The sequence below is a fragment of the Drosophila albomicans genome, chromosome 2R (genome assembly GCF_009650485.2).
Source record: "Drosophila albomicans strain 15112-1751.03 chromosome 2R, ASM965048v2, whole genome shotgun sequence".
Taxonomy (NCBI): domain Eukaryota; kingdom Metazoa; phylum Arthropoda; class Insecta; order Diptera; family Drosophilidae; genus Drosophila; species Drosophila albomicans.
In genome coordinates, this window is record NC_047631.2 from 16,802,223 (window position 1) to 16,826,797 (window position 24,575).

The 24,575-nt window shown below is 44.1% G+C and overlaps 1 protein-coding gene and 1 long non-coding RNA gene across 4 annotated transcripts in view; one reads left to right on the top strand and one right to left on the bottom strand.

The window, feature by feature from the left end:
• Positions 1-24,575, top strand: part of LOC117575608 (GATA-binding factor C) — a 40,884-nt gene that overhangs the window by 5,643 nt on the left and 10,666 nt on the right. For 2 of the 3 annotated variants that reach the window (XM_052006616.1, XM_034259879.2), the window contains exons 2-5: positions 612-1,158; positions 13,458-13,747; positions 13,834-14,707; positions 21,039-21,184. In XM_052006616.1, coding sequence (XP_051862576.1) covers positions 828-1,158; positions 13,458-13,747; positions 13,834-14,707; positions 21,039-21,184 — 1,641 coding nt within the window. In that variant the 5' untranslated portion in view covers positions 612-827. The remainder of the gene's footprint in view (positions 1-611; positions 1,159-13,457; positions 13,748-13,833; positions 14,708-21,038; positions 21,185-24,575) is intronic. The other variant, XM_034259880.2, reaches the window with a different exon arrangement.
• On the bottom strand, positions 1,532-2,493 carry LOC117575609 (uncharacterized). The gene is made up of 3 exons (XR_007955260.1): positions 1,754-2,493; positions 1,613-1,688; positions 1,532-1,550 (listed from the first exon to the last, which is right to left on the bottom strand). It is a non-coding gene; the product is annotated as an uncharacterized LOC117575609 (long non-coding RNA).

Below are 24,575 nucleotides of genomic sequence, written 5' to 3' on the forward strand. Positions count from 1 at the left end.
ATTAGTGAAGTTGCAGTGCAAACAGCAAACAGAAAACAACAAACATTGACAATTGGCGAACACAATACCCAAAAATAAAGGCAAAATTGCCAGTTGCCCTCAGAGTTTTGGACATGTTTATTAGATCCCCCGGGAGGACGGCTGCCTTCAGCTGCTTTTGTCATCAATCAAAAGACTCTGAAGTGCATGCCCCTTTCCCACACTCAACTCCAGCACAAACACTATATAGTGAGTAGTGTTGTGTATACTATATATGTTTACTTGTGTAGTCTAAAGTCTTGGGTCGTAAAATTTTTAATCAGGAATTTTTTTGGAACCTGTACTCTATTATTGGTGCTGGCTACCGCGCAATCGTAAATCAACTGGTCATAACCGAGTGCCAACTGTACGCTTGTTATAAAGAGAAATTAGAAACCAAATACAATTTGGTGTTTTTAATTTTGGTCGTTTGTTGTTGTTGTTGTGGTGTGGGGCTGATAAGCAAAAGGTGTGAAGCATGATAAGAGTCGAGTCGAGAAGCTACCGTTGAAATCGTATCAATTGCATTTGCAGACAATTTCAAATTTTCGAGAAATGAAAGTTTATACTAAAATCATCGAAATTATTTACAGCTAGCGCAGTGTTGCAAAACGCGTGCAAAAACATGTGTTGAATAGCGTCGTGCTCACAAAATTCACACACAACTCTCCCAGTCAGGAGAAATTCATAGAGAGAGAGAGAAGTAGGAGAAGCAGCAGGAAAAGGAGCAGAGATCAGAGACTCAGTTTCTCTGTTGAATTTTGCGCGCCCCACGTTCTACCCAAAAAACATTCAAAATTATACTCGAAATGGATATGACCTCAACAGCGGAGGCTGCCGCTCGCAGCTGGTACGACAGTCCGCGCTTAGGCGGCGGTGGAGGCGGCGGCGGTGTTGGCGGCGGTGGCGGATCACCGCAAAACAATGGACTCGGCAGCGCCGGCAGTAGCCTGGCCCACAGCCATCACAGCCTATCCAGCGGCGCCTCATCGGCGGGCAGCAGCGTTGGTGCCGCCCTCGGTGGCGGCGCTGGTGGCGCTGGCGCCGGCCTTGGTCTGGATACCAGCGATATGAGCGCCTTCTATGCGCTGGAAAGCAATGGACATCATCGACGCTACTATCCCAGCTATCATCAGCACAGTAAGTACAACCCAATTCAACCCAAACCAACCCTCCATAGTGCCCAATCCCCACCAGCAAATGAATCAAAGTGATTTGAGGTTTATGTTTTATGTATTGTTTAGGTAATTTTAGTGGCGCGCCGTGGCTATATTTGTCCTAATGTCATTTCTAATGCGTTTTTAATGAATGCGTTTGGGGGGAGTTTCACTCGCACACCCCTCCATGTGTGTGTTTTTGCCCCTGTGGGGAGGGTTGAGATGGCCGCCCCCATTGTCTGTGCTACAGCCCACAAATCGATTGCTTCGCGCCTTTTTTTATGTTACACGTTTCCTGTTGGCTGTTGGCCGAAGAAGGGGCGTAGATAGTTTCCATCCCTTGTATATGGTATATATCAAACACTTTATTACCAACTGAGATTTCCCAGTTGTAACTGTAAACAGCTCACTTACAGAGTGCGCTTTGGCTCACTTACATTTTCCCAGCTTGTAGAGTCTTGTACTTTAACTGCAGCTCCATGTTTTCTAATTGCGCGCAATTTGTTGCCACTGCTATAAGAGAAGAAACAAAATAGAGGCAAATTATCTATGCTCATTAGTAGCAAACAGCTAACTACTTCTAGATTCACACGCCTACGTCTCAAAAATTGTTGTTATGAAAATGTGGCCACAATTTTATTTCGGGGCCAACAAAGAGTGAGACGTTCCAGCCCAAATTTCAGAGTTCCGCTAAGTTAATTTTCAATTTGGTGGAGGAAAAAAAGTGGGTGCCACTGTAACTGTTGTTGCTGCTGTCAGTTTTGACAGTTGACTCCCCAAAAATCCATTTTCACTTGGCACTTAGCATTGCACTGCCATTGCCATTGTTATTGCCGTTGAGCGCAGCTTTTGCTTGCATTTTGACAGTTCCACGTAAAATCGAGACGGAGAGACGGACGTGACATGCATCGATGCGGCTGCTGCTGCTGTTGCTGTTGCTGCTGCCGTTGGATTTATTTCCTGCTCTTTGAGTGTGCGAAAATTTTAATTTAAAATTTTTCGTTGAGCCACGGAATGTGAAGCAAGCCCTGACGTGAATGTGGGCAACAGCAGGGAGGAGCAGGAGCGGGGCATTAGGAGTCAGCCTAAGCGGGTGCAAGTGGCTGCAAGTGATCAATCAGCTCTCGGCTTCTTGGCCTTTTTGCATTTATGTTTAATTCATGTTATTCATATGCCGACTTTATTGATGCTTGATTTGATTTCATGGATTTCGCATCCGAAACGAACTCACTATAGTATCTTGGGGGACCTGATCCCCAGGCTGGAGACTGCTGCTGCTGCTGGAGACTTGCTGCTGTGCTGTAATTCATTCATGCACTCAAAACGAGCATTCAAATCGCGCAGCTTTGTTTGCCACTTTGACAGACAGTTTGTCGGCTGCTCAAGCGGATTCGAGCTCTCGACATGGAGTAGCTACATTTTTGTATGTTTTGTTTTTTTTTATAAAGGGGGCACCTGTGGCGAGCGTTGATTTTAAAATTCATTAGTCTGCATGTGTCACATTTGGGATGAGTCCGTTGCCAGACTTGTCAAAGACTCAAATTTACAGTAACTCAATTTAGTTGTCGTTATGATCGCTGTTGTGTTTTTTTTTTGTGTGTGGTGCTTTTGCTCTGTTGTGTTTAACATTTGGGGCAGCCTAAATACCGAACTAACCCGACCCATAAAGCGGGGGGTGTGTGTATCAGTGTGTAAATGTGTGTGTGTGTGTGTTGGGGGCTGTAGTCTCATTTACATACACACGCAGACTTACAAGCATTTTGAGCATATGCGAATGCAGTTTAATGGATTTTGACGCGCTCACTTACACACACTCTCTAAACACACACTTAAACACACACACTTGGCACACACACAGAGAGATTTTTATGATACAAGCCATAAAAACGACAACAACAAAAGCAACAGCCATGTGAAATTTAAATTTCAAAAGCAAACATGCCGCAAATTTGGCAATAACTTTGTTGGTTTTTTTGTTTTGTTTTTTTTCTCTCTCTGTATTTTGGTTTTGTCCGCCACATAACTTTGTTCGCGTATTTATTGTTTGCTGCTCATTTCTTATTTCTTGGCTGCCTTTACGATGAAAAAGATATATGTAGACATACATAGATATATATACATACAAATATATATATATTTGTGGTACATACAAACACGTGGTCTGCAATATGGGGCACAACAAACTTGGCACAACTTTGCGCTGTTCCTATTTGTTCTTAGCAATTTATATTTTATGATAAACTTGACTTTCTTATCGGGATCAGTAGATAGATTTCTTATTTTTCAATTTAAGGTGAATTCCTATTTATTTTAAATTTCTATTTATATATACTCTTATATAATGAGCAGCTCATTGCAGCTGAAATGAATTATTTAATTGCCTCTCATTTAGCTGCATCTATTTTAACAGTTGAGCAACTGCAAACACACACAGCGAAAAGCTAACGGTGCAACATTGTGCGTATAGCTGTTGCACTCGCACAGCTGCAGATTAGATTTGCTTGAGATTGCAGTAGGAATGGGATAGCAGCTATAGTATGAGTAGCACGCCTATATCACTTTTTTTGACAATATTTGCAAACAACTTTTTCGCAATGCTTGGAGAAAATGTTCCCACACAACTCTTGGCGCACTCCACGCAAATGTCACGCACAGTGGCAAAGTCACAAAAGGGATATCAAATAAATGCGGGACCATTCAGAAGGGATATCAAAGTCTATTCAGATGCCAAGCAAGCAGTCAATGCAATTTGTGCTGAGTTGCTTGGGGGCAAGTTGAAGTTGAGGTAAAGTCCATGGCAGGAGTTGAGTCGCTTCCTGGCTACCAGGTGTTGCATAGTTGCACTTGGTACGCTCCACTCTCATAAATTTCGCGAGTGGCCCAAGTTGTGCGCGCATAAAACAGAAATTTCCAAGAAATTACAACACGGCCAACACAAAAGCACAAAAGCCAAATAGCCAACATAGTCATAGACAGGCTGCAGGCTGCTCTCTGGATTCAACTTCAACTCGTCGCAGACAGTCAGGCACGGTCTCGCACACACACACAGAAAGAAGTAATGTGTGTAATAGTTGTTGTAATTTACTGACTGCGACTTCGGTCTGGGCATGGCCCGGAATCTCGGCCGCAAATCTTAATCCCGGTGCGCAAGTTTTCAGCGAACTGGGCACTGGGAGCGTGGCGGCGGCCTATAAAAATGAGTTATGGTATTGCAATTGAACAGCTGGGCCACCGCTGCGTATGATTGATGTGACTTTAAATGCGAACGCTTTTGCGTGTATATAGAAGCTTATGCTTGTGTGTGTGAGTGTAGTTACGTGTGTGTGACACTTTTCAAAGGTATTACAAACCTTGAGCTTGTGTGCCACTGTTGCAAAGTTGCAAGTTGTTGCTGCTGCTGATCCCGTTGCTGTTGCTGCTGCTGCCGTTGCTATTGCCCTCTCAATTCGCTTTGATTAAAATGTCTTGAAATCATGCCACATTAATTATGACCCAAATTCTTGGAAGCATTCTCTATATCGTATGATGCAGCGGCAACTGTTTGTTGTTGTTGTTGTGCCTGTTGCGGAGCTATTGTAGCTACTGCTGTTGCATATTGTTTATTGCATTCGACAGTGGCCGGTCATTCATATAGTTTTTCATTCGTTTGTGTTTTTTCACTTGTGTTTTTTGTTTTGTTTTTTTTTTTTTTTGCCACCGCCCGCGTTGCACATGTTGAGGCTGCTGCTGCTGCTGCCACAACGGCTGCTGGCGCGATGTTTTAATTAGTCGTTTCAACGGCAAACTGTCTTTGCTTAATTAAATGACATAATTATAAGAATGTGCCTGCCACTGGCCCCCAAAGCCGACTCCGACTCCGATTCCGACTCTGACTTCAACTCTCACTGTGTCTTGGAGTTCGACTGTGGCTGCCTACGCCGAATGCAACATGCAACACGTGATGTTGCTGCTGCTGTCGTTGACATTGCTGCGATGCTTCAATTAATTTGCACTGCAGCAACAGTCGCCGTTGTCGCCTCACTGGCTGCCTCGCTAACTGGCTAGCTTTTGCTTGCCTGGCTACTTTGCATGCCGAAGCCAAAGGTGCCGCCAATTGCAGCAACCAACTCCATTGTCCAGCTGCTGCTGCTGTTGTTGTTGCAGCAACTCCTCAGCATTCCCATTGCCAACACGTTTCGCATTCTAATTTGACATTTCGCTTTAGCCTGCTTAACTGCAAGCTAGCTAGTGTGAACAGCTGTCCTTCAATCACTATCACTGTCGCCTGTTTGCTGCTAGTTGCCAGTTGGCCGTTGCTCGTTGCTAGTTTGCTGGTTGCTAGTTGCTTGCTTCATGTTGCTGGCATCAATCTCAGCTCAGCTCGCCTCTTGCCAAGATGGCGGACACTGGCGAGTGTCTTTAGAGCTTTGCCGCCGCTTCTTCTGATGAACTGGGCCGGAAGTCTTTGTGCCTAGCTTTTGTACATCCTTTCGCCCTGTTGCCTGTCATTTGTCAGCCCAGATTCCACGAATTGCCACAGTCATACCTTGCATACAAAACTATATATATAAATATATTTATATATGTATGTGTGTTGTGCATCATCAATAATATTGCTACTGTTGTTGGACTTGGGTGTCTTTTGTCTGCTTAGCTGCTTTTATTATTAATTTGTAATATCAAAATGCTGCTCGCCAGCGATTTATAACGACAACTGGCGAACAAAGCATACGCATGTTGCAGCAACACACAAGCCAACAACAGCTCATGTCGTGTTGCCGATGCTGATACTGATGCTGTTGTTGTGATTTGTCTAACACAGCGAGTGGTCAATATGCCGACACTGAACATACAAAGCGCAATGCGGCAGCATTCATTAATTTTATGCGCTGCCAGCAACCACAGCAGCACAGCAGCAGCAGCAACATGTTGCCGGACCACAGCACGATTTGTGACTGCAATTACAATATTGAATATTAGCGCATTGTTGGTTGCTGCTTCGGCTGCTGCTGTATCTGCAGCTCTTGCTACTTGACTACTTGCAACTTGGTCGCCGTTGTCGCCCCCGCTGTCAATGCAACCGACAGCAATTGCAACTGCCGCGACAGCAACAAACATTTGTGATAAACTGTTGCTAATACATTGCTGCTGTTGTCTGTTGTTTGTTGTCTGCAGACTTCGCTGCATTTGGCAGTGTCAAGTTTACAAATGACTTTGGCAGTTCGAGCTGCGACATGGCCTTAACTGATCTTCGCCCAAGCCACAGCGATGAGCATATTAATAAGGCAACCAGGCAGGCAGGCAAGCAAAGTCATTGTACGGGGCTGCCAAACAAATCGCTAATGTTTAATAGCTAATGTCTAATTCCTAATGTCTAATGCCTAATGCCCAATGTTTAATGGTTAATAGTTAATGGCTTAATGGCTTCCAAGAAGCGTCAAACTATCAAAATAGAACAATCTTACTGAGAACTGAGAGTTTGGGCAGGGCTCGAAGACAAAAAGAAAAACAAGCTTAGCCACAAAACGATCCACAAAGCAATCCACACACACATTTTTTTGTGGGGACCACCTGGTCAAGCCTGATCAGGCAGGTGTAATGCCTATTTGACTATCGCGTCTAACAAATGACGCCCCCTCCGAGCTCATTAACATTCGATGAGCAGCAAAATTTGTTGTTTAACTCTATGTTGACTCTGTGTGTTGTGTGTGTTGTATGAGAAACTCACTCACGCTCTTCTTGGCCAAAAACAAAACCAGTTTGCATACGAGCAAACTGCTGCTTTCAGCGAGGTCTGCTTAGCATAAATGTTTGCGGCTTCGCTTCTCGTCTAAAACAATGCAGCAATAAAAGCAAACAACAACAACAGCAACAGCAACAACAATAATAATGCGTTGTTGCTTGTTCTTGGCAAAAATATGTCATACGAGTGTGTCGCAAGAGACGCCGCCAAAAATTTGTTGCATGCTGCGGACTGCGGCTGCCAGCACGATTTTCGTTTGCAGCCTTTTTTGGGGACACACTGTTTAGCATAATATTGCTGCTGCTGCTGCATCCTTTTGGGCGGCGGCGCGTGTGTTTAATAAAATATTTTATTAATATGCGAAAAGTGGACACAGCAGCAGCAACAACAACAGCGGCAACTGTTGCCGCCGTCGTCGCATCAATTGAATTTCTCAAGTTCAGCCTTATGAATTTATGCAACGTTTTTCTTTTTAGCCTTTGCGTTATATCGTTGTTTTTTTTCGGGGGGCCTCTCTTTGTTTCTTGTGGCCTGAGGGCCCTTTGTTGTGATAAATGTCAACGCGTTCTTATTTATGACATGTGAAACAGCGCCTTGCCTGGTGGTCCAGCGACAGCAACAGCAACAGCAGCATCAATTCCAACAGCAACAGCAACAACAACAACGAGTTGTCAAAGCACAACAAACAACACTTCAAACGTTGCGTGATTTGTTCGCTCGCTTTTGGCTTACCAAATTTGGTTGTGTCATATAAAAACTTGTCAATTTTAATGATTTTGCTGACGCTTCGAACTGTCATAAGTGCGCCAAAGGCATTTGAGGCCTGCCACATCCTTGCACCAACCACACACACACTAACATACAATGCGTGTTTATGTGTGTATTTCTCATTAGCCATGCCTTTGAATGGCACAGCAGCAGTAGCAGCAGCAAAAAGCTGTCAGCGTGACTTTTGAGCCAGGCTGAGTGACAGTGGCAGCCCAATCATTTACTAGACTTACAGACTCGCAACTCTGGACTCTGGGTATTTGCATAAATTTATTATGCTTGCGTGCATGTGGCACACACAGTCAAAGGATCAGGAACTGCAACGATAACTTTGCCAGACCCATGCTTGACCCAGCTGCAACTCAACACAACACAACAGAGAAAAAAAAACGCGTACATTCTGCTTGCCAAACTGCCAACTTCCAACTACGAACTACCAACTGTAGGCCGCATTATTAACATTTTTTCAGCACCCACCACAAATACACAGCGCATAAAAAAAAAAACGCTGCAAGAAAATGGTGTGGCACAGCAACAACAGTCCAGCTAGAGAGCAGCAACAGCAACAGCAACAGCAACAAACGCAAACAAATGGCAACTAAAAATGGCGCATTTCAAACCCTCAACTTGGCTTATACGAGTTCGCATAGCTGTTGTTGTTGTTGCCGTTGCCGTTGCTGTTGCCTCGCCTTGCTGCAAGTTTTTATTTAGTGCAAGCAACATTTGCCCCTGCTGCGGCTGCGACTGTGGCTGTGGCTGTTGCACTGCTGCTGTCGTCTTGTCAACATGTTTTGCGGCAACATTGCTGCACGTATGCAAAAGTCACTCAGGCCACGTAATTCACACGTTAAGCTAAATATGCTTGTTAACCACAGCCACCGATTGCGTCTGAGCCATCGCCAAGAAAATCCACGCCATATTCGCAGATACTTATGAAATGGATCAACACTTTCACTCCACTTGATTAACAGCGAATAATATAAAATTTATTAATAGCCTAGTTGCAGTTTAAAGCAAGCAATATTATTTTATTTATACAAACTCTAATGTCTATAATTACAATATTTACTAAAAGACTTGCAGCATTGAGGTATTTTCAATTTTATTTATTGCATTAATTATTCATATAACCGAGAATTTTATGATGTTTCTTGGAAATGTATATTAAGCATTTAACGAGTAATATAATTGCTCAATTAATAGCAAATAAAATATTTATAGGAATATTTCAATTATTTGCGTAACTTGCAAATTGCGTTGCATATTCGTAGCACACACACAGAAACAAAATGCCAGCGAAATTGTAGATGTTGCACAACATGACATAGTACAACAATGCGAATATGAGTGGCAAAAGGGGCAGAGTGTGGGGCAACCTGTGGTTAAGTTATTAAACGCATTATCATAAATACAATTGACAACTTATGACTAATGATAAGCTGGCATGCAACTGGAGCACACAGAGCAGAGCGCGCTGTAAATGAAGACGGGAATCCGCAACGAGGTGGCAGCCAAAGAGACGCTGTGTGGCTGTGTGGCAGCCACAGAGGCAGCCACAAGTCGCAAATAAAGTGTTAATAATATAGATGGCAATGGCAGCGTAGTTTGCGCTTAATAAAGCAGCCGCCTGCCTGTCAGTCCTCCAGTCAGTCAACCAGGCAGTCAGTCAAGCAGTCATTCAAGTCAAGTCAACTCAGTTGGCACGCAAACTGAGCTGCAAATGCGAAGTATGAGCCAGGCTAGAAAATATGGAAAAAGCAAAGAAATAATTAAAACAAACAAGAGCGCAAAATGCTAAGCAGTAAGTCAGCTCTCAGCCACAGCTGAGAAGCAGCAGCAGAGTTGAGCTCAAGGTGTCTTTTTTCGTATTTTCGAGCTCCGCTCTAACTGACCTACCTGCTAAGCTAGTTGTGGCTTGTGTAGCTTGGCTTCGACAAGCCTGGTGGTGGCTAAAACTAAAAACTGGAATCCGTTATAGTTTATTGCCGCCGCTTGCCGCATTTTAAATTTGGAGCAGGTGTAAGCAGCCAGCGAGCGAGAGAGACACTTGACCGCATTTTGGAGACGCTGCAGCCACGCGCCTACAAATGAGGCAGGTGAAAAGTATCCTGGACACGAAGCGAGGGTCGCTAAGGTTATAAATTAAGCGATCGCCTGCAGCAGCGACGCTAAAGGCAGTCATTGCAGGATTCACTCAGCCAAAAAGAGGCAGAGGAGCCAGAGCCTTGGCTCCTTTGTATGATTGATTGTTGCTTAATGCCAGGCCAGGCGGAAGCAGCTGAACGGCAACGACAACGTCGAGGACGACGTCGACGACGACGCACATCACTAATCGACTGATGGGACTGACTGAGCTGATCCGACTTGAGTTGCCTCAAAAAAGAATGACTGAATGACTGCCTAACAGCATAACTGACTGACTGACTGACTGACATACGTTACATTTCGCTTAGCTCGCACTCATTTGGCGATTTGATTTGCTGACGCCGATAAGCAGCCCAGGGCCAACACACAACCCCTAAGCCGCATTTGGTGTGAATTTAATTTACCAAAGAGCTAAAGAGCTGAAGAGCTGGCAATCCTTTTCATCGTCAACTGCGAAAACTGTTACATTTTCCGAATGGGCTTTTTTTTCTCTCGCTGTCTCTGTCTCGTTGTCGTTGTTGTCTCTAGGCCTTATCAAGATGTTTGCGCTACAATGAATAGACTTGCCGCTGAGTGTTTGTCACTGATTCTCTCTCTCTGTCTCTCTCGCCCGTTGACCCTTCCATGTCGTTTTGTTCTCCATTCAAATGAGATGAGCTGGCGCTGATAAGGCGCCAGAGATTCGACCTCCCTCCCGTTGTCGCTCTTTCACTCTCTCAAGAGATCTTTGAGGCATTTATTGTATTGCCAGCTGCCGTTTTTGTTCGTAGTTTTTCTTTTTCGGGCTGCATTTTGGTTAATTGAATGACTGTGCGAGTGGATGTCTCTCTATGGCTATAAGGCTATATGGTGTCCATCACCTGCTCTATCTATCGTGTCGGGGAATTGTCATCTTCAGATGTCAAACACGTCGCGTTAAGTGCGCCGATTGCTGTGCATACAATTAATTATGTCATTCACGTTGGCGATCGGCCAACTTGAAACTGCAATTAAAAGGCGCTTTCGGCATCGACTACGATTTCAGCTTCAGCTTCAACTTCAGCTTCAGCCTTAACTCTGTCTTTGGCTTGATTTCATTTTGAGCTACGGCTTAGACGTGCAGGCGCTGTTGTTAACTTGGCTTTAAGTTGACTCTACTTCACTTCACTTCACTTCAGTTGACTTCAGTTGAGTTGAACGCTTGTCAAACGCTTTTAAAACGCCACACACATGTCCAAGCGTTTTGCTTTTTTCGAGTGTCTCAACACACATACCTGTGAGTCTCTATGTGTGTGTGTTGAGTCGGCTTTGTGGCTTTGATCTGTCAGTTTGAAGAAATCAAGCGCAGGCCAAAAACTTCAAAATGTTGTAGTATTTTTTGTTGTTGTTTTTGCTGCTGTTGCTGCTGTTGATGTTGCTGTTGCTGTTGCTGCTTCTCTCTGTGAGCAACAACAAAAATTAAAGGCAGATTTTATTGTAGCGCTTTTGTTTATTGTAGTTGTTGTCGTAGCTGTTGTTGTAGTTGTTGTGTAGAACGTGTCAGCCAGGCTTTTGGCTTTGGGGGACGGCCAAGGGCACGACGTCGACGTCGCCGCTTTTCACCAGCACGAGCTTTGCATACCGACAATGACAATAACAACAGCAGCAAGCAGCAACAAAAATACCGCTGAGTATGTGTGTGTGTTTGTTTTTTTTTTTTTTTTTGCAACTTTAATTGCTGTACTCAGCTTGATTTATTAGCGAATTGTTTTATACAAAAGATGCCAACAGCCTCAGCAGCAGCAGCAGCGGCGGCGACCGCAACAGAAACAACAACAACACGAGCTAACAGTGACTCATTGGCCGCTTAACAGCAGCCTTAACAGCGCTCTGTTATCGCTCAACACCATCGCAAATTGAAAGTTTTCATTGCAGCAATTAAAGCTCGCATCACATCGCATCGCATCGGCTGGCATCTGGGGGCATTGATTTGTGGCAACAACACATATAATTTGGCATGTCCAATGCGCTTATTTGGCCCCAAAATTATATACACACAGAGCCGATGACGACTTCATATGCGACTCGCGTTGTATAGTAGATTGAATGTGGTTGCAGCTTTTGCCTGATTTTTGAGGCACGTAGCTGCAATCGCACATTGATTGTCTCTGCTGGGGCGCAAAAGTGTGAAGTTTGCTCTCTCTGTATGCGCTGTTGTAACAAGCGCAAGTTCTCATCTCTATCTCTCTCTCTCTCTCTTTCGCTGTGTTTCTATCTCTGCCTCGTAATTGTTGCAACTGCAACTGCTGCACATAATTTCTATAATCAGACACACGTACATATAATATGGACGCTAAAGCACTGTTATTAGGATAATCAAATGGATATTATCGCAGACAGCGATCGATCGCAAACAGCAGGCAGCAGGCAGCTTGCAACAGACTGCGGCAGATTGCTGGGGCATGGGAATACCCTTAAGGAGCGGGACATTATAACTTTGTGCTTTCGTTCTTAAGTCACTGCCTCCAAACAAACTGATTAACTCATTTATTGCAACCCCAAAAAAAAACGTGAATAAACTCAATTCAAGTGAATAGAGCATACGAAATTCGTCTTGGCTGTGATAGCTTCATTTGGCAGCGTTCTCTCGAGTCACTAATCCATCTCGGCGTGCATTGAACTGCCTGACCTACTGTTAGACAGCGACTTCGACTTCATCTTTGCTGCTGCTGCGGCTGCTGCATAATCAAAAATAATTTCACATACAAACAAGCCCCAGAGCGAACTGCGAGTGAAGACTGCGGATCGTAGCAGCCGAGCCAATATTAATGATAATAATAAGAATAAGTGCGCCCCAAAACAATTGCAACACCCCGCCGCCAGGATGTGCATATGCTTTGCAGCTCTTTGCAACAGTTGTGTTGCAGCAGCAGCAGCAGAAATGTTGCAGCCAGCCGCTATGGAAACGGCAGCATTGGCGCACATAAATCTCACTTGGTGTCCGCTAAATTATACACTGCCAGACATTTAGGCTACACTTTTAAGCCAGGCCAACACTCACAAAAAAGGGGGGAAAGAAGCGGGCAAGAATTGAGGCGGCGGCGCACTCGAGCCGCTGATCGATCTTTTTAGCTTTGGGACAAAAGTTTAACGCGATTGTTTATGATACAAATTAAACAATTTATGACAATGCAGCAGCAGCCGTTGTTGCTGCGGTTGCTGTGGTTGCTGTGCTTACTCTTGCTCGACTGCCTGCCTTGGCCATATGCAAAAAGTCTGCGCGAAGGCCGCGAGCGTCGTTTTGTGGCCAATGGTCAGCAGTGCCTTACCAGCAGCAGCAGCAGCAGCAGCAGCGGCAGCAGAGCGACAGCAACTGTTGCTGGTGTTTCATAAATTATAACGCAGCTTTTCCGCCTCGCAAAAAGAGAACAACGTCATTTATTATGAATTTTTTATCGCTTCTGGTCTCTGAGCTCTTTCTCTGCCTCGCCCTCTCTGTCTCTCGCTGCCTCCCTCTCACACCCTTCGCTGATATGCATCTCCATCTTCGTCTCACACTGACTGGATTTTAGGCTGTTAATCTTCGTTATAAATTTTGGCCATAATTGATTTAATGCCGCATTTAACTTGATTTTGTTGTTTCGCGTTTTATTAAATTCTTTTGTTTTCTGATTTTGTTTCTGTTGCAGCATCCCGCATGCCCTCCTCACATGCCACGCCCCAAGTGTGCCGGCCGCACTTTCATACGCCGCTCAGTCCATGGCTGACCAGCGAACACAAACCGTTTGCACCCGCCAGCGCCTGGGGCATGGGTCAATTCGCTTGCCCCCAGGAGCCGCAGGTGGAGCACAAGCTAGGCCAAGTGGGCCAGAGCCATCAGACGACGACGGCGTCCGGCCAGCATTCGTTTCCATTCCCACCAACACCGCCAAAGGACTCCACGCCCGACTCAGTACAAACCGGTCCATCCGAGTACCAGGTGAGAATGCTCCTCAAAACTGTCTTTCAAATCAATGCTAATCAATTTTGTTGCTCCTGTGAACGCTCTTATTCTTGTTCGTTTAGGCCGTGATGAACGCTTTCATGCACCAACAGGCCACGGGCTCTACCTCACTGACGGACACCAGCTGTGCGCTGGACATCAAGCCATCCATACAGAATGGCGGCTCATCTTCAGCACATGGCAGCAGCGCTGGACTAGCGCAATCCTCGGCGCCCAAACAGCGTGAAGGTAGTACTAACAACAACAACAACAACAGCAATACAAATAGCTCAAATAGCAGCAGCAGCAGCGGCGGCGGCAATCAAGCGCCGCAGCAGCAACAGCAGCAGCAGCAACAACAACAGCAGCAGCAGCAGAGTAACAACAACAGCAGTAACAGCAACACCAACAGCAACACCAATAGCAACACCAACAGCAACAATAACAACAGCAATGCCTCCTCATCCGCCTCCGCGTCAGCATCGAATGGTTTATTCTATGGCACAGCTCAGGCGCATTATGCGGCAGCCAACAGCAATGCGAACAGCAGCAGCTACGACAGCAGCTATGCCTCGTATCATCATGCGGCAGCGCAACATCAGGCGGCTGTGGCCGCCGCCAATATGTTCCAAAGTTCCTCAGTTGCAGCGGCCGCCGTCCGACATAGCATGGGCGCAGCCGCAGCGGCGGCGGCGCATCAACATCATCATCACAGTCACAGTCATAGTCACAGTCATCATGGCTCGAACGCTGGTTCTGGGCTTCATGGTGGCAATGGCAGCGGTGGCGGTGGTGTTGGTGGCGTCATGAGCGGCATGGGCAGCGGCATGAGCAGCGGTGCACATAGCAGCTCGAGTGGCGGAGGCGGCGGTGGCGGTGGCATTGGCGGTGGTGCTGGTGGTGGTGTTGATGTGCTCGATGTGAAGCCCGTGCGCACAAAGCCCAGGACAAGTGCTGGTAAGCAAGACAAAAGTCGAAAAAAACACATTTGCGATATTGGTGTGGGTGAATAACAATCGATTGTTGATCGATAAAACGATTTGCTGACTTAATTATATTACTTATATTACTTATAATATGGTACATTTAGATCTGTGTCTGTGTCTCTGCAAACACTTATCGATTATTGAGTTCCCTTTTAGTTCTAGTTATATAGTTTATAGTTATAGTTTACTTCATTTTTAGTTTTAGTTCAGTTTGGTTTTTTTTTTGTTGCAGTTTTGATTTCGTTTTCGTTTCACACGCTCGCACACGTGGGAAGCTCTTCACTTAACTGCACTCTGTGACTGTGACTCTGCAACGCTGTGTGGCACTCTTGCACTCTCTCTCTCTCTCTCTCTGTTCTGTCTCTATCTACTTTTCCTCTGCTCTGCTGCACCACTTGACATGTGCTCCGATGCTGCTGGCCACATTCCCGCCACTTGGGCATGTTTCCTGCTCCATTCGCGCTGCGCTTTCGTTGTTAATAAATGTACGCGTCAGCTTGTGTGTTGGTGTGTTGGTGTGTGTGGCACGCCCCCGTTTGTTCCCTTCTTGTGTGTGTTGCCGCATTGCGTATACGCCGCGTGCGCTCACCATGAAATCAGCACACAACAATGACAACAACAATTTACTCTAAAGCATCCCCATTGCTCGACTGCAAGTTATGTTAGTCTTTGAATAGTTGAGTATGCAGCTGCTACTTAAAATTTCTATTAACTTCATCAGGCATCCACTTGAACCCTTTGACTTTCTTACTTCAGCTTTTACTTTTCTATTTTCTTAAGTCTCCCTCTGCTCAGCTGCAGCTTTCCTTTTCTGCTTTCATTTGCCGCTAAGCACATGAACTAACCCTCTGACTCATTTTATGAGTATAGGGTATCAACAGAAAAATTGCTGTTGCTGTTGCAAAAAAAAGTAACACAGCGAGACTTCAATGCTATTGTCAACGCTTTGCTTGGCTCCACTGCGTCATCGACTTGTGGTTGTTGTTGTTGTTGTTGTTTTTTTCTGCTCGTTTTGTGTTGTAGTTGTTAATTACTTCATGTCGCTGCTGCTATTTGAAAAGACCCAACGCACACACACACTCTCAAGCTGCTTTTACTGGGCATTCGCTGCGGAAGTTAGTCGCTGCACCTGCTTTGCAGTCACCGTCATCACCGTCTCAGCCGGTTTCGCATGTCTCCGGCAGCTACTCCACCGCAACAACAACAACAACCTAAGCAGCAGAAGCAGCAACGACAACTTTATAGCCGCTGTAATGCGTGAGGGGTGAGGAACGGATCGGATCGGGTCAGCTGCAGTTGCAACCCCCAATGAGCAGCAGCCACATAACAGCTGTCTGCGTTAACAGAGCGCTGTTAACCGAAACTGCACTGTTAAAGTTAGCACAACAGTTGAATGCACACACACATACACACACTTTCGCACACTCATACTTACGCACTGCAGCACAAAGAAGTCAAGCTTAAATGAGGAAGCAAAAAGATGCCATGTGAACTAAAGTATCTGAAGTCGTTGTATCTGTATCTGCATCTGCAACTGTAGCCGAATCTGTATCTGTTGTTTTGCTGTTCAAGTATCTGTATGTGATGTAGGAAGCTGCGGGCTGACAAAATGTTTTGCCTGCGCTTCATATTATGCCAGGCGACAGTTTTTTTTTGTCCCCCTTTCCTTTGTTGTAGTTGCTGTTTAACTAACCAAAAAGTTGTCTGCGACATTATTGTTGGTGCGTTCGTTAGCCAGCGAGTTCGAGTCCAAGTCCAAGTCCTCAAGCCAGTCCTCTGTTGTGTGTGTGTCCACTCTCCAGGCTTGTTTGCTTTTTGTATTTATTTATCGTTTATCGCATCGCTTGCGATAAGTTTTTCGGGCGCAAGAACATGTGTTGGTCTCTTGGCTTGTTGCCACTGCTGCCCAAAATCAATAGCAAGCCCAGTCTCCATCGCATTCCTCGTCTCCATCTTCAACGCCTCGTACCTCGTGTCCAGTTGTGCAGTTTTTGGTTGGTTTGGATTTATGCTTCGCCTGCGCCTGGCCAAATTGATTGGATGCCATTTGGGCTTTTGTCAGGTGAAAATAAAAAATGTTGTGAATGAGCTTTAAGTAATTGATATGGGTACGAGGCGAGGGCATACCTATGCCATGGCACCAACTCCTTTCACTGCCCTCCACTCCCCTCCCCTCGTGCTCTCCCACTCACAGCCTGCTTGCACAGCCTTCACTCAATCAGCGCTGTCTGTCGCAATGTCTGCGGTCGCAGCTTAACAGCAGGGATGAGCTTCTTGTGTGCCCATTGTTCCTTTGTCCAGCACCTTGACAGCTGTGGCCTCAAAATGAGGCGCTTGCCGTTTATTTGTGGCATGCGTGGCATGACTTTCTGGAGTCTCTCGCCAGATCCAACAGTCTCTACGATCTCCCAGGTGACTGCAACTTGTGTGCCCTTGCCTTTGACTTTGGCTTGTGTGTAAATTATTCATACTAAGCGCATAATTTTTACTTAAGCTTGCATTTGATTTTGTGTGCTTCTTTATTATTTTTATTATTATTATTTGTTATACGTTTCATTTTCATTAAAGCAAAAGAAAATCAAAAAAAAAAGAATATATCAAATTCAACAACAACAACAATTTACTCACACATCCATGTGTCTTTTGTCTTGTTCACCAGTAAACGTCTTTCAATCTATCTCTCTCTATCATGCTCTCTCTTTCCAACTTTCTAACTCTTTTATTATGTATCTAACTATTTATCTATATATATGTATATCTACGTAACCTTTGACTAGTAGAAATGTTTATTAATATCAACAAACCACAAAACAAAATGAGCAAACGAGCCAAAGGCAACTAATTAAAACTGCAGTTGACCCTTGAAGATCGCTCGCTGCCCACATATTCAACTAGTTGTAACATATATACTCGTCTCACTAACAAATTAAAGGGAATTTCCTAAAAAAAACAAAAAAAAACAAAAAAGGTACAACACATAAATTGTAGACAATTATAGCCACTGACGCCAAATGTCAAATCAAGCAGCGTCCACAGTTAGTTAGACCTTTAAACTCGGCTCACTCAGACCTCAGATGCCAAATCAGGCCCTAAAAACAGGTTCAGCTTCAGGTTCTGGTTCAGATTCTGAGTCGCCGTCTGCGACGGAGTCGGAGACTTGGGCACGGTCTCGGGTTCAGGCCAATTTCCAGACAATGTCACACGGACCCGGGGCCGTAAAAACCAAAAACCGAAAACCCAAAACCCAAAGAAGAGCACACGAAAACGAAATACCAAAGTGTGCACAAATTTCCAAGAAATTACAACGCAATGCTGTGGATGATTGTGCCCATGTGGATATGTGGCCTCTGGACCAAGTCACAAGAGAAACAGTTATAACATGCTACTAAATCATAGGTTAACAGGGAACTGGCCAACCTGCTACGTGTTGGCCCACGAAAAAACTGAAATGAAAATGAAAATAAATAAAATGTGAAAAACTGTCATAGCCATGGAGAGATGGCGACAGACGGACGGCAGCAGCCCGGCGACAAGCAAATTGAAATCAAAACAAAGCTGGAAAACAATAACAACAACAAAAGCCAAAAAATGTTTAATGGCCATAAAACACACACGGCGTTGCCCCAGAAAACGAGAGAAATAGAGAGAGAGAGAGAGAGAGAGAGAGGCAGCATAAAAAAAGGATCCTATGTGAGATCAGAAATGCAATAAAAATGTACTAAAACAAAAGAGATAGAGACAGTCAACGATAGAGATAGAGAGACGGAGGCGGAGAAGCTGTACGCGTGCGCCGTGTATAAAGCATATAAACCATATATCGTAGCCAAGTTGTAGTGGATTTTTTTGGTATACGGATATTTAAGGCAGTTGAGGCAGAGTACGAGAAGTAGTCGAAGTAGTTGTCGCCATCGTCGCGTCGAGTCGCTTGTTGGTCGCTTGTGTTGTTGCCTTTGTTGTCAAAAGTGGGCACACAGGGTAAAAACATCATTAACACATTTGATTTATTAACTGGCGAGTGGCTTGGAGCAGCAGCAGCAGCAGCAGCCGCAACAGCAACCACAGCGAACTTCATTGGAATTGTGCTAGAACAAAAGCAAGAAGAGAAAAAAAAGAAAAAAAAAAAAAAACAAACGAGACGAAAAAAAGAGCTACCACACTCACACAATGCCACAAAAGCCACACTTTATGGCTTAATACTACTGTGAGCAAACACTCAACCGCTTGTTCCTGCTTTATAACAGCCCAATAAATGCATTATATTTGTTTTTGTTTTGTTTTTCGCACGGCTCTCAGCAGCTACTGTGCTGCCAGATAAGCTGTGATTATGAGTGGATTCACATATTCATATGAGCAATAAAATGCAAAAAAAAAAACACAACTTAGGAATTTCAACTATAAACTGAGCAAGTTTCTGCATACATATTTAATTAACTGCAAACGCGAAATAAAATAAATAATATAGATTGTGAGCTGAATAAGCTCATAACGTTGCCAATTAAGTGGACACTCTTCGCTCAAATGAATTGTCTTTTCGTTATTTCTTTTTGAACAAATGCCAAGCAGCTGTAAACAATTTCAGCGACAAATAATTTATGCAATTTTTATTCAGTGGGTGTTGCCTTTTTGATTGGCGGCAATTTGGCTTCGGGCCTTTTGCTTACCCCTCACAAAACAAAAAAAAAAAGTTTGAAAACCAAAACGCCCAGCGCCAAATGTGCGGCAATTAAAAAAGCCGTACGACAAAGAGACGAAGAAAACCAAAAAAACGTAAAAAAGAAATATCAAGTACACGCGCTATAAAAAGATATACGAAAAAGCAAAGCAAAGTTGCGATTAAATGAAAACAAATGAACTGTTTATTTAACGCGCCCCTAGCGATTGCGTAGGTGTGAGGGGTTGCGGGGTTGCGGGGCTGCGGGTGGTGCGACGTTATTATTGCACCACCCGTTGTGGAAGGCCACAAACGAAACACGCAGAACGTTTAATTTAATTTCTTTGAAAGCTCAAAAACAAAATGTTTGGCATGCCAACAGGACAATACAACTGGAGCAGGACACGTGTGATTGTCCCGCTGTGTCCAGTGTGAGTCGAAACAGCAGCAAATCACGTGAAGCTCTTAAAAACAACACACGCCAAAAGTACCCCGAAATAAAATGAAAATGAAATTCTGTCATCAAAATGCGCCTAATGGCATTCAGGCAGGCAACGAGTTGACAACGCACTTAATGAGCCAACAGCCAACAACAATACCAACGCCTCCCATCTATCCACCCATCCAGCCATCCAGCCATCCAGCCATCCAAAAAATGAACTGGGTGTGACCGCTAATATTCAATAAAAAGCAAAGAACTGAATAAAACTGTATGTGTATAAAGTTATGTTCAGGTGGCCATGTAAAGCGCAACGTTAATTAATTATAATTTAGAAATATGCCAAGCCAAGGGAAAATGGGCCAAAAACTAGCGTTAAATCTTTCAGTTGAGACTTTTGCTTGTTTTATATTTTTTTATGACTAAATTTCAATTTCAAAACGCGACCCAGAGCGCAGAATGAGAGAAAACAAACGATATAATGAAGCCCATTTAGTGGCGTCATTAAATGAGACCGAAGAGCAGAATATACAAAATGTGAGTTGTAGTTGTTTTTTGTTGTATACGGAATATGTGAGGCGAATTACGACCGAACAAACAAAGACAAAGACAAAAGCCAACTTGTGGCACGAACGTTAATAACGCGTTACATTTGCAACTTCATTTGGACGGACGAAGTCGAAGTCAAGTCGCTTACAAATTATGCCTAAAGTTATTCAAATGAGTTGCGTTTGCTTCGCGGCGCTGCAAACCGAAACAGTTAGCAAAGGGACTTTATGGGCGGTAAAGAGGGAGATGGAGGAGGTTAAGCAATGCGATTGCAGTCACTAGAACGCCGCAGCGCTGCTTAATTAAAATGTGTAGAGTCAGCATTGCTGCAGCCCCAGTTTCAGTCCCAGTCCCAGCGAATCCATCATTTCCGCTTCCATGCGTTTTCTGCCAACAACAACGAAAAAATGAGAGAGAAAAAAAAACAGCAACAACGCAGTTGAAAGAGAAAAACCCACAAACTGAGAAACAGCTGAAAAATGTGTGTCGTTGTTGTTGTTGCTATTGTTTAACAAGACTGCGCCATTGTTGTTGTTGCCTGCACTCAAGTTGTTTTTTTTTTTTTGTTTAGCTAATAAGCAGTAGCTTGATTTAAGCCCACAAATTAGCGGTTGTCTTATTGTCAATTCTAATGATGCGATATTTTTTTTTATAATTTTGCAGAGGGACGCGAGTGCGTGAATTGCGGTGCCACATCGACACCGCTGTGGCGACGCGATGGAACTGGACATTATTTGTGCAACGCCTGTGGCCTCTACTACAAAATGAATGGTCAGAATCGGCCACTGATCAAGCCAAAGCGAAGACTGGTAAGTGCATCATCTCTATCTCTCCTAAGTAACTCTCCCGCTGTGTGCAGCTTCCACACATTGCCACAAATTGATCAATAAATTTGTGCGTAGTGTACTCTCGTATTCCTGGGAATTTGTTGGCGCATCAATCTCAGCGCACGTTTCTGTCGCCAAAAGCCATAAAAAGCAGCGTGAAAGTTCTCAAATGTCATAATAATTCCAGGAATATCCCCAGTGTACTCACACACACACACACACACACATACTGTTGTACACCCACACGCATACAGATATGCATACGTATTTAATTATCATTTTTCTGACTAGCTGGCGTCTTGATTGCAGCCGAGTAAACGCTTTGCCTGATAGCGATCAAGGCGCATCATCATTATCACTTAACGCACTAAAAACATAATCAGGCAGCAGCAACCACAGTCACAGCCACAGCAGCAGCAGCAGCCACAACCACAGTCATTTGTGTGTGTGGGTTATGGAGATGCCATAGCCTGCCTAGCAACCCCTCTCTCTCTCTCTGTGACCATCTCTTTTCGTCTACATCTTCGTCTGCGCTGAAGCACATTATCGTTTTTTATCGGGCGTGCGCATCAACAGCAACAAACTATGAAAATATATGTAACGTTGTCCGTCCGTCCGTCCGTCTGTCTGTTCGTCTGTCCATCGAAGGTCTCAGCGGCTGCCCCTGGCGCCAGCTACAAGCAAGCCAAGCTCAAGCCAAAACGAAAGACTTAAGCAACGAACTCACACGCTGTCACTGCGTGTGAAAGAGAAAGCAACTGTGTGTATGTGTGTGTGTGTTGTGCTTACTTATACAAAATTAGTCCATTAAACATGCGTAAAAACAAAACAGCCCACAACAGCAACAATAACAACATCGTAACGTAGAATCTATAACAACAATAAACAACTGTTAAATGCAGTTTGCAGGGTTTGTGTCTTGGCTTAGGCTGAGCCGTTGATTTTTTATTGGCATTTAAATCGTATGCGTTTTGATTGCATAACATTAACATAAATAAACCATTATTGGATCCAAAATATGTCTACGCTGACGTCGTCGTCGTCGTCGTTCAACGCTCGACGGTCGATGGTCGTTGCTCGTTGCCAGGGAATTCCCAAGAAATTCACAGCTGGAGGCGACTCCTCAAGAGGAGGGGGAGAAGGAGGAGATCTCTTGAAGTGTTTGTTGATTTCTCGTTGACAAAATATGCAACAAATTAAAATTTATGTGCGACTGCGTTGACTTATGTCTGTGACGCTGACTCTCTTAGTGTGCTTGTGTTTGTGTTTGTGTTTGTGTCTGTCCGTGTGGCCAGCAAACAGGATGCAGCACATCAATGTCCTTATTGAAGGGCCGCATCGCCTGTGGCTGAAATGCAATTCAATTGTTTTGGGGCGCGCTGGCATTGAAATTGACTCAAGTCGTCGATTTCAATTCAACTGCTCGTGCTGGGTGGCAATTGTATTGATTTCGACTGAGGGTCAGAATTGTAGCCTCAAGTTTTGCATACGTTGTTGTCCACATTGCAACGCGGAGCGAGCAACTGGTAACTGGCAACTGGCAACATGGCACAACTGCACCTGCCCCGACTGAGCCAGCGACTGCGCATCTCATTGTCTGCTCTGCCGCCTTTAATTAAATTTCCGAATTGTATGAAAACAGTCAACAAGTCGTAACTTTGAGCAGCGCAGAAATACTTTGTTACTTGCTTTGTGGTTGTTGCTGTTGTTGTTGTTGTTGTTGATATTGCTGAAACAGAACAATGCAAAATTTTTAATTTATGTATTTTAGCCTGCAAGCCAAAGCAGCAGCAACAACAACAAAAGAACAACATCAACATCAACTCAGTCGCCTTCGCCTTCGCCTTAGCTTACATATGTTTGCTGTTGTTCTCATTGTTGTTCGTATTTTTGGGGCTGTTCAAGTGGCCGCTGGCCGTGTTTCAATAATTGCATTTAATTATAAGGCCAAAAGTTGTGCGCCACTCGATGTGGTGCCGCTGCTGCAGGCCGCTGTGTGGCAAGTCCAGGCCAAGCCCATGGTGCAACCTTCCAATGGATTTGTCACATTTCAACTTGTTCTTAAGGCTATGACTTGACTGTGCGCCAACGACTATGGCTAATTGCAAATGCATGTTAACTGCTTAGGAACACACAGCTGTTAAGGTCACTAAACACAACGCCAACTGCTGTGGCGCATCTCAGCTTCAGCAGCAGCAGCAGCAGCAATAGCAACAACTACGTAATCGTGACTTATATAAATATATATGAATTCAGGCGGCATGTGTTAGTCAAGCGGGGCACAAGTAGGGGAAAGAGGGGCGTTGCTTGCATTTTGCATAATATTTATGCCGCAGTCGCTCTTTTGCTTTTGTTTTTTTGCCTTTTGCTTTTTAATTTATGCGAATTTTCACACAATAAATTGAACAAAACGTTTCTTCTCGTTGCCGCCGCTGTTGTTGTTCTGGCAATGCATTCGTATAATCGCATTTATACGTATATATTTTTGTTGTTAGGCACTGCAAAAATTGTTTATTTTTATGCTTATTACTTCGCCTTATGTCATTTGCATGCAACAACGACAACAACTTGCATTTGCCATTTACATCTCGTAGTTGAGTCGCTGCTGCTGTTGTAACAATAAACCCATCAACACTTGACACAATCATTTATAAATGTATTATTTAAGTGCCTCCAAAGCTGCTTAATTAATTATTAATCAAAGGCGTATTTCAACGCCAGCGAGCGACGCCATCAACAACAACAACATCGCATTCACATTAGTCGCTATTTAACGGCTATTAAATAAATCCATTTAAATTTGAAATTTGAAATACCCTAACTTGGCCAACAAGGTTTCAAGTTATCAGCAACGATATAAATTTAATATGTTGTCATTAATAAAGCCAGTCAGTATCGCAATCATCTGTCAATTCGAATTATTGGCTATTAGCAATCAAATTGCTAATGACATTAAATACATTTGCGATGTTTTGCGAAGCACAAACACAGAGCAGCAATGCGTCGGTGTTGAACGATTTCTTTCAAATTACAAATGCCTTGGCATCCAACTGTGCAGTCATAATAGCCCAACAAACGAGCCACGAAATGATCAATAAGAAATAGAAACGGGCCAACACAACAAATGGATTGACAAACGCTGATTAAACACATTTTTGGCTAAAGAGCGTGAAGTTACACTTATCCAAAGTTGAAGAAACAACAAGCAGCGTATGAAGAGAATAAGCTACAAATTATAATTAACACATTTTTGGCCAAGTTTTGTGCGCCATATGTGCGATAGACTGGCGAGCATTGAATTTGGTAGCAGATCTCAACCCTTTCGGCGTGGGAAAAACTGAGCTAACACTGGCAGCAATAACAGCCAGAAAGA